Here is a 9,473-nt window from a genome sequence, read left to right as displayed (position 1 = left end):
CTTTCAATGAGATGTTCACATCATATTGACCTTTTCTCCGTCTTTAAAACTAATTTTCAAGTGTGAATGAACCATCTCACCGCCATGAAAAGGCATTGCAGAGAGCAAAGGGGACACCTTCAGGTACAGTAGTGTCACGGAAGACAAAGTCCAAGGGCCTGCCCTGAAGGAGAGGGACAAGGGACCTCTCGAGTTACGTGACCCTAGATGTTGAAAGTGACTGTTTTGAAAGGTCTCGCGAGACAAGTGGTGAAGTGGGAACGGGGAACGTAGGCAAGTTCACTGTGGCCAAGTTTCCCAGTTCCAAGGACTGCGCTGTTGGGAAAGTGAACACCCTTGTTCTTAGAAACTATGCACACAAATATGTAGGTAAAGGCCCGCCGCGGCTCCAGCTGGCTCCGGCTCAGGTGGATCACAGATGGCGTTCCCAAGAGTCTAAGCCAGCAAGGCCTGCAGCAAGCACCAGGGACCCTTACTGAGGCCCAGGTCTGCCCAGGCAGGGTGTCGGTGGGCCCAGGCCCTTCAGTAATTCCTACAGTAATTCCTGAGGCTCGGGGCCTCAGGCCCTTAGTGTGTGAAATGGGGTCACCATGCAGCCCTGAAGACCTGTGAGAAATGGGGTCACCCTGTTACCCCTGTGCCATTCTCTTCAAAGGCCCCTTTATTGGTCCCGGCCTCCAACCCCCACCTCTCCTCCACTTCCAACAACAAAAACAGCCACTTGGATTGCTGGTTCTGAGTCACACCTGGGCCGGGCCCTCCTGCCGAGCTGGAGTGGTCAGGGGCGGCCCGAACCCTTCCTGCCCAGTTTCTGACCCCAGGCAGGGTCGGTGGCTCCGGAGTGACCTCCCTCCTGGGGGCCGTCACACTTGTCAAGCCCCCTGCACCCCCTCCCCTCCTCACACCTTCCTGCACCAGCGCTGAGGGCAGGGCTGGGGGTGACAGAGGAGGCGTGCGCGGGAAGGCAGGCCCCTCCAGGTGCTTACCTGGAGCAGGCAGCGAAGGCACAGGCTCACCAAACTTGGGGAGCAGGACGCTTCAACCACAGACCGGCCGGCTGGCCGCTGAGCCTGCTGGGAAGCTGTAGCGGGAGCCTCAGGGGCACCTTTGGAAGCAGAAGCGCCCACACCTGGGGGCCTGGTGCCCCGCCCCCGCGCGTGGGCAGGCAAGCTGCCTGTGCTGACGCATTGGCTCAAGGAAGCCTTTAACTGCCCTTCAGGGCAGACACGCCCTCTAGCCCCACCCCCAGCCCCAGCAGGTAGGGATTGGCAGCCAGGTGGGCGGAGGCAGCCCTCTTTGGGAGGACTCTTCTCTCAGTGGGGTCATGGGGGTGGGGGGGTGCATCTGACGGACACACCAAAATGTCCATAGAATTGTGTAGTTTCAGCCGAAGGAAATGTTTTAAGGAAAACATTGCTGTATTGTCCCCCTCCAGCTTGCTCAACATACCTACGAGGGCAACTTCCGGAAGCCTTCCAATGTGTCTCATGGGAGATTTTCACCCACTTAGAAGGGTGCCTCCTCCAATCCCCTAGTTTCGTCTGCCCACGAGCACGTGCACGTTCATAAGGCTGGATTGTGACGATTTTCTGGTGTTTTAGCTACCGTATTGTGGTGATTAGTATTTGTGAGCCTTAACCAGTAACGTTGAGAATGAAGCAGTAATTACAGGAAAAGGAGAAAGATTTAAACGGGCTTCCACTCGGTTACCAGTGATGTGACAAATAATGTAATTCACCGTGGATTTTCCGAAACTGTTCTGATTCACGTTAAGAAACAGTGTATTTTAGCAAGTCATAACTACGGTTCACCTATTGTTCTATTATTCAAATTAGTAATAAAGATAACCACAGATTCGCTATGACCTGGTAGGGGAGGTGGGGGAGAGGCAAGAGTGTGTTCCCTGGCTCCCGGTGGCACTCAGTGAGGGTAGGTGGGGGGTGGGCATTGTGCCTGGCAGAGTGATGGCCACAGACTCTCCCGTGGGCACCTGTTAACTGGTGTCGAGTAGATTCCAGCCCTGACCACCAGCGCCAGGCAGGTCACCAGGCCTTCCGTGCTGCTGAACCACCAGCCTTTAGGGTCACAGCTAGGAGCCTTTGGGCCACTTGGTGGCAGCCATTACTGCTGCGAGTCGCCCCCTCCCTTGATACCTCTGCTCCGATTTTCCAGCCGCTTCTCTCGGGACGTGGGACCACAGCAGTCAGAAGCTTAGGCTCCAGCTATGTGGGGGGAAGTCAGATACTTGCTGCCAGACTGCTGTCTCATCCCACCATGGGGGTGGGCCTGCTCCCTGATGCTAGAGACAATGGGTTACCTCTCTGGAGCCTAAGGCCATTAGTTTGGTTCCTGTGGAGGGAGTTCACACCAACTGATAATGGTTCCTATGGAGACCCAAAATCAAGTTAAGCTGCTACCAGAAATCTAGGATCCGCCTATCTTGCCGCATGTACACCCCCAATCCCTCCTCCTTCCATAGCGCATATGTCCCTAGATCACCCCCTCCCATCACTGTAATACCTGTAGCACAACCCTTTCCTGTAACGTATGTCTTCACCTGTAATGTGGGGGCTTGCTCGTCCCCAATGTCCCCAGAGTATAAAAGCTTGGGGAGCATTAAAGTTCTCCCTCACTCCCTCCACGTGGATTACCAAGCAGGGCTGAGTGAGCATGCTACCATAAAATGTGTCTGACTCCATTTATTTCTATATATCTCTTTTATCTCTTATGCTCTCTATAACCTTACTATAATATTTACTTATTATCGCTGTACAATTGCGCCTACCAAACCCGTAGTGATTGTGCTAGGAGCTGGCTTCTTCTGGCACAGCTACAGTGGGAGCTGCGCTGAAAGCACCCCACTTGGGGCTAGGCACCAGGGTCAGCCACCCTGCCAGTGCGCTCGGGGCTGGCAGTGGCAGACGGCTGGAAGATGCTTCCTAAGGGCCTTAAGTCAGGGCCACTGCAGCCTGCTCTCACGCGCCCACCACAGCCCACCTGGGGCATGCCGCCTCCTCTAGCCCGGCTGATGGCAGGGTCTTCAGGCATGAGGCCCGGCCGCTCGGTCACTGGCGGAGGCACAGGCCCCAGCTCATTTTACTGACCGCTTCACTGGGCTAGCCTGCCTGCTGCCCACAGGAACTTTCTCCCAGGGCAGAGACGGAACCTGATGACAGCCGCCACATCCCCTGGCATGCTCAAGAATGCATGCACGTGTGCGTGCATGTGCAAGCACGCACACACACTCACCACAGCCCCCAATACACAGATCCGTGAGCACACGCGCACACCCAACTCCACAGGACCCAGCTCCATCCCACAAGCACCAGGCAGGGGCCAGGACAGACACATGCCTGGGTACAACTGGCTTTATTCCCCAGCCAGCCCCACGTCCACTGCCCCAGGCACCCTGTCCCTGTGGTACTTTACGGAGACAAGGTCAGTGGGCTCTGGGTCATCCCCACAAGCCCACACCACCCTATACACTAAGACAGGCAGGACCCCAGACTCTGCTGTTGAGCCTGGTCATTCTGGGTCATCCAACACCTTTTCCTGACTCTGAACCCGGGGACAGAGCAGAGGGTGCCTGGAGCCTGTCCAGCCAGTTCTCAGGCTGAGCCCCTGGGTCCTGTGCGCAGAGCAGACTGTGAGAATCCAGGACCCAGAGCAAAGGACCATGGAGTCCACCGTGGGGCCAGTGTCACACGGAGAAAAGGAGGCACGTGGTGGAGAGGAGGTAGCAGGTCCAGGGAGCTGGGCTGACATGGTCTCTGAGACTTGCTCCCAGCAGTGTGGCCTCGGGGAGTGTGGCAGGCAGGCAGCAGCCAAGCCCCCTCATCCATCCCGGAGAAGGGACCTATGGACCAGTGGCGGCCCGAGCCAGGCTCTCGAGATTAACAGTCCTGGACCCTGGGGCCAGACTCAGCTGCGGTAGCTCCTGAGCAGGTGCCCGGCGATCACCAGCCTCTGAATCTCGCTGGTGCCTTCGTAAATCTCGGTGATGCGGGCATCACGGTAGTGTCGCTCGGCCGGCATCTCTGTCACGTAGCCCATGCCACCGAGGATCTGGATGGCCTGTGATGAGAAGCAGGGGCTCAGGAGCGGCAAGACCCTGCCCCCACCCACCCCCTTGGGGCAGAGAGCCAAGGGCAGGGGCAGTCCCCAAGATGACGAGCTGGCCCACACCTCCACTCACCTGGTGGCTGATGGCGGTGGCGGCCTCTGACGCAGCCAGCTTGGCCATCGCAGCCTCCTAACCATGGGAGTGGCCCAGTCAGAAATGTCCTTGGGGGGTCGTGGGTCCCTCAGCAGGGGAGGCCTGGGAAGTCCCCACCTGCCTCCACCCCAGGAGCAAATGCCCACAGCCCCCCCCCATCTCTGACCCCAAGGCCACGTAACTGGGACCCACCAATTGCCTGCTCCACCCCTTGGCCTGGGAGCCCTGAGTCTTGCCTTGATGAATGGCTTCTTGTTGTCCTTCAACATGGCAGCACGCCAGGTCAGCAGCCGGGCACTCTCCAGGGCCAGGGCCATGTCTGCCAGCTTGAACTGCAACAAGCCAGCCCCCACCCCACTCAGCAGCTGCCCCTCATCTCCCTTTCCTTCAGGGGCAGGGGCCACGGGGGCGGCGTCCCCTTGCCCTTTACCTGGATGCCCTGCAGCTTGGTAATGGGTGCCCCGAAGGCACTGCGGTTCTCGGCGTAGGTCACGGCACAGTCGAGCGCAGCCTGGGCAATGCCTAGGGCCTGCGAGGCGATGCCAATGCGGCCCATGTCCAGGGTTTGCTGCGGGGACGGCCTGGTTAGTGGCTGACAGCGGAGTCCCCCAGCCGCCTCCCGAGCCCCCATGCCCCAGCCCAGCTCACCATGGCGATCTTGAAGCCCATGCCCGGCTCCCCCAGCAGGTTGCCCTTGGGGATGCGGCAGTCCTCGAAGATGAGGTTGGCTGTGGATGAGGCCCGGATGCCCAGCTTGTCTTCCTTCTTGCCCAGTGTCAGCCCGGGCGTTGGCATGGGAACCAGAAAGGCGCTGATGCCCTGAAAAGCACTCCGTCTTTGCACAGGGTGGCCCCAGGCCTGCCGTCCTCGCCCACACCACACCCTCCCACACCACAGGCCACCAGTTCCATCCCCGCCATCCTGCCCAGACACAGAGCAGCGACCTCTGCTGGTCAGTGAAAGGCCCCCCCAGGGAGGGAGGGCCAGCTCCCCAGGACAAGCACCGCCACCAATTAGGCCACAGTTCCAGGGAGAGGAGAGGCGCCTGGACCTAGAGACTGTGAGTGCAGCCAAGAGCCGCCGGCCCTTCTCTGGACGCCCACCTTGTGTTTCTGGGACCTGTCCGTGCTGGCGAAGACCACGGTGGCGGAGGCCTCCCAGGAGTTTGTGATCCAGGCTTTGGTCCCATTCAGGACCCAGGAGTCACCGTCTGCCAGGGCCGTGGTGGAGGCGGCGCCTGCGTCGCTGCCATTCCCTGCCCCCACACAGTGTAAGGTTGCCTCCATCCCACCCCACCCCACCCCACCATCCACTTGACCCCCGAGACCCTACAAACCAGGCTCTGAGAGTGAGTGTGGGGCCGCCCACGGGCCAGGGCACCAAGGCCTGGAGATCATGCAGGCAGGCAGAGGGCACCTTCCCAGGCTCTGGAGGACCTGGCCTTGCTGACCCTCCACTGAGGGCCCTCAGCTCCAAGCTGAGTCTGTCCCCCTGATTCTGGGGAAGGGAGGGGTCAGGTCAGGTACCTGGCTCGCTGAGGGCAAAGCAGCCAATTTTGTCACCGCCGGTGAAAGGAGTGACCCACTGCTGCTTCTGCTCCGCAGAGGCGAACTTCAGGAGGGGCCCCAGATAGAGCGACTAGGGGACAAGGGGTGTTCAGAGCCTGGGCCCCGGGGACCTGGGCCATCCTCTCAAGTTCAGTAACGTCTCCGGGGAACGAGATGGGAGACCCCTGGGCACCCTCCTCAGGTTTCCCTCCAAGGTTGGCCCTGAGGCGGGAGTACTGCCCGCGCCCCCCCGCGCCCAGCCACATCCCCCAAACCAGTGCCTCCGGGGCCGGGGGCGCTCACATTGTTGACGCTCATGATGACGCCGGCCGAGGCGCAGCCCCTGCTGATCTCCTCCATGGCAATGGCATAGGCCAGGTAATCCAGGCCGGCACCGCCCAGCTCCTCCGGCACGTCCATGGCCAGGAGCCCCAGCTCACCCATCTTCTTCACCTGGCCCAGGGGAAAGGCCACCCAAGAGGCAATAACTCAAACCTCCACTTACTGCCACCAAATTCTGACTCGCAGCGCCCCACAGGCAGGGCAGCTGTCCCTGTGCTCTTCCAAGGCTGTAATGCCCGCCCCCGCCCAAGGAGCAGCTGGGGATTTCCAACTGTGGACCCTGCTGTGGTTAGTGGTTAGCTGTCCTACAGGGGCTCCTCCCACCCCCAGGTCTCCTAACCACGGCTCCTCCCACCCCCAATCCGGCCTACTCCCCAGGTCTCCTAGGGTCTGAGCAGGTGCTTCAGAAACTCAGGCCATGTGACCTCCCGAGTCCACGTGTCCCTGACCCAGCTGGCAGAGGCATGATACTCAGCCAAACCGGTCCCTCAACAGCGGTTCCTGTTCCCCCTCCACCAAGTGAGTCACCTCTGGTCACAGGTAGAAGGTTGCAGAGAAAGCCCACCCACCCCCGCCCTCCGGGATGGGGGGCTCTCAGGCGGTAGAAACGCTACATGATCTAGGAGCAGCTGCAGGCAGACACGCAGCTGCTGCGATCCTGAGGCAAGCAGATCACCAGGCCTCTCTTCATGGTGCCTCGGGCGGTTCACGTGCCAACCTCTAAGTCAGTCGTCACGCACAAACTCTGCCACCTGGGCCTTAAACGATGTGTGAGTACCTGGAATACAGAGTTCCTGGTGGCACAAAGGTTACGCGCTTCACTCTGAGCCACGAGGTTGGCAGTGTGACTCCCGCCTGGGGCAACCTTGGAGGCCTGGCACTTGGCTTCCCTGAGAACTCAAGGAAACCGTTCTCCCCTGCACACGTGGAGCGGTGGCCTCCACCCGGAATCCAGTAATCCTGCAAATGGGAGATGAGTCATCTCCTGTACAGATTTAGGGTCGAAAAAATCCAGCCGAGCTCTTCTACTCTGTCCCAGAGGGTCACTCTCCTGAGCCGTACTCGACTCCATGTGGCGGTGGTGTTGTACCTGTGTAACAAACCACTCACTGGACTCTTGGGAGTTTGGTGAACAGCCTGTGCCTAGCGGTTTGACACTTGTGCCCTTGGCAGTCTTGGGTCTTCATCTGGACCTGTGACCAGGGGACCTTGCAAGAACACATCTTGAAGCAGCAGCCTGCCACAGTTCTTGGGGGGGGTGGGGGGGTGTCACACTGCTGACCCACAGCAACATCCCGTGCCAGTGGGCACCATGACTTCCTGGAGTGTTCTCAGCTACACAGGACCAGACACCCAGGTCTTCCTTCATGGAGCTGCTGGTGGACTTGAACTGCCAATCTTCAGGTCAGCACTGGCATGCAAAGCAGCCCGGCAACCTCAGCAAACCGTGGGCGGCGGACAGGCAGGCAGGCAGGCGTCGATCCCTAGCTCCGGGGAACCTCCGATGCCCGTCAGTCACATCAGCCCGAGCCAGCGGCTGTGGGGCAGTTGGGGGGTCGGAGGGGTGAGTGCAACTTCCCACGAGCTCCCACGGCCACTGAGTCCACTCCCACGCTGAGGGACCCTCCGGGATGGAGGAGCACAGTCCCACGGGCTTCCCAAGGTGGTCATCTTTACGGAAGCAGGATGCCCAACTTTCTCCTGAGGGGCAACTGGTGGGCTCCAATCGCTGGAGCACTTAACCACTGCACCACCAGGCTCCTGTGACCTCAGACCTTTCAAAGGACTGCTCTTTCACTGCCCTGAAAAGAGGACACCATGGGGTTACTTTCCCAGAAGCCTGGTATGAAGACGCTTACAACCGATCAGGCTCGAAACAGATGCGCTCAGCGACACGCAGGGATCTGTCGGCCTCAGGTCCCAGAGAAGCAGCAGCAAGGTGGCCAGGAGCTGCGAGACCCCATCGGAGGGATTCAGCTTCAGCTTTTCCAGCGCAGTGAGTACCTGCCGTGGTCTTCTGTCTCCTGCAATGTGTGGGTGGGGCTTTTCTTCCCAGTCTGACTCATTCTGGAAGCTCCACTGGAGCCTGTCCATTGACAGAGGGGAAGTAGCTGTGCATGGTGCACTGGCCAGGAATCAAACCTGGGCTGCATGGACTGAGAACATTCTACTGCCGGTCCGTCAGTGAGCACAGAGCAGGCTGCCTGCTGCTCCTGCTGGCGTCCTGGCCCAGGGCAGACCTGTGTGTCGCACTAGTGTAAGCAAACCCTTCGATGGAATTCATACTGACCAGGGAACCTGGGCGTCTAGATCACCTGCCATCATGCGTCCTTCAGACCTCGCTGGCTGGGCACAAGGCAGGGCAGAGCTGAAATTTTATCCACGGTTTCTTGGGGAGCCGGCCGGGGGCTTTTCAGTCAAGCTGCCTGTGTCTCTGGTTAACCCAAGCGCTCTGGCTAGAAGGCAGTCAGTTCTGATGCGTGAGGGCCGCTGTACACACTGGCGCTGTGCTGACCACTCCCTGGGAGAGCTTTCAGTGTCCCCTGCTTTGGAAGCTGATTGCCAGGCCTTTCTTTTGCAGCGCTGCAGGGAGGGTTTGAAATGCCCTGTAGACTGTTTCGAATGGCTAATTGGTACAAAATCACCACTCCTTGCCTCCAGGTTAAAAACTCCCAAGTTCCTCAGGGCAGCTGAGTAGTCCAATTCCTACGCTGGGTCTGAAGCCACTCTGACCTGTGAACCCCGGGGGCCCTCAATGGGTAAGATTTGAGGGAGAACGAGGAGAAGAAAATGAAGCTGACGGGCTGACGTCTGGCAGGAAGAGGGCAGCACACAGCGCTGGCTCAGGTGCCTGGGCACAGCACCTGGCCCTGCTCCTGCTTTCCCAGGGCTGCTCTGCTTGTTCCCAAGTCCTCTCCCCACAGACAGGTTTTCACACGTCTTCAGCAGTGGTACTGAAGCGGGGCGTGGGGGGGTAGCTGAGGATACTGTGTGTGCGAGGTGGTGGGTGAAGGAAGAGGGCGCTGCTGTCAGAGCCCCAGCCAAAACTGAGTCCAGTCTGCCTCCCGGCAGCTGCGCCTGTGCAGAGAGGAACTGCTCCACAGCCTTTCCTAGGCCTGTGCTCCCGGAGAGCAGTGTGGATGGCCAGGCCTGTCTCCCGGGGCATCCCTGGGTGGGCTTGAGCCAGCAACCTTCTGGTTGGAACCCCAGTGCTGCTCACTGTCATTATCAGCACACCGCCTGGAGCCGGGCTGGCCCAGTGGGTGATGCTACCCTAAGGGTTGGTGGTTTGTACCCACCAGCCCTGCCCAGGAGAAAGCTGAGGCCGTCTCTGCTCCGGTAATGATGACAGCCTGGAAGCCCTAGGC

General features: G+C 59.6%; 1 protein-coding gene across 1 annotated transcript; it reads right to left on the bottom strand.

Annotated features, from left to right (window-relative positions):
* Window positions 1-3,353: 3,353 nt before the first annotated feature.
* On the bottom strand, window positions 3,354-6,380 carry ACADS (acyl-CoA dehydrogenase short chain). The gene is made up of 8 exons (XM_004709694.2): window positions 6,067-6,380; window positions 5,743-5,854; window positions 5,320-5,471; window positions 4,865-5,035; window positions 4,647-4,784; window positions 4,453-4,548; window positions 4,196-4,252; window positions 3,354-4,074 (listed from the first exon to the last, which is right to left on the bottom strand). Exons 1-8 carry the CDS (start codon window positions 6,205-6,207, stop codon window positions 3,922-3,924), a joined length of 1,020 nt encoding a protein of 339 aa, XP_004709751.2. The 5' UTR covers window positions 6,208-6,380; the 3' UTR covers window positions 3,354-3,921.
* Between the last annotated feature and the right edge of the window lie 3,093 nt (window positions 6,381-9,473).

This window comes from Echinops telfairi, unplaced genomic scaffold, assembly GCF_000313985.2.
Source record: "Echinops telfairi isolate 266 unplaced genomic scaffold, ASM31398v2 ScPeMD7_7412;HRSCAF=8450, whole genome shotgun sequence".
NCBI classification, from domain to species: domain Eukaryota; kingdom Metazoa; phylum Chordata; class Mammalia; order Afrosoricida; family Tenrecidae; genus Echinops; species Echinops telfairi.
The sequence above is the reverse complement of the archived record's forward strand: the minus strand, read 5'-3'. Positions and strand labels throughout refer to the sequence as shown.

Bases quoted from the DNA above. Each gene is read 5' to 3' on its own strand.
- ACADS (XM_004709694.2), bottom strand. From the start codon at position 6,207: ATGGGTGAGCTGGGGCTCCTGGCCATGGACGTGCCGGAGGAGCTGGGC. The intron at 5,472-5,742 runs GTACCTGACCTG...GTGTGGGGGCAG, and splicing joins CTTTGCCCTCAGCGAGCCAG to GGAATGGCAGCGACGCAGGC. The intron at 5,036-5,319 runs GTGGGCGTCCAG...AGTGCTTTTCAG, and splicing joins ACAGGTCCCAGAAACACAAG to GGCATCAGCGCCTTTCTGGT.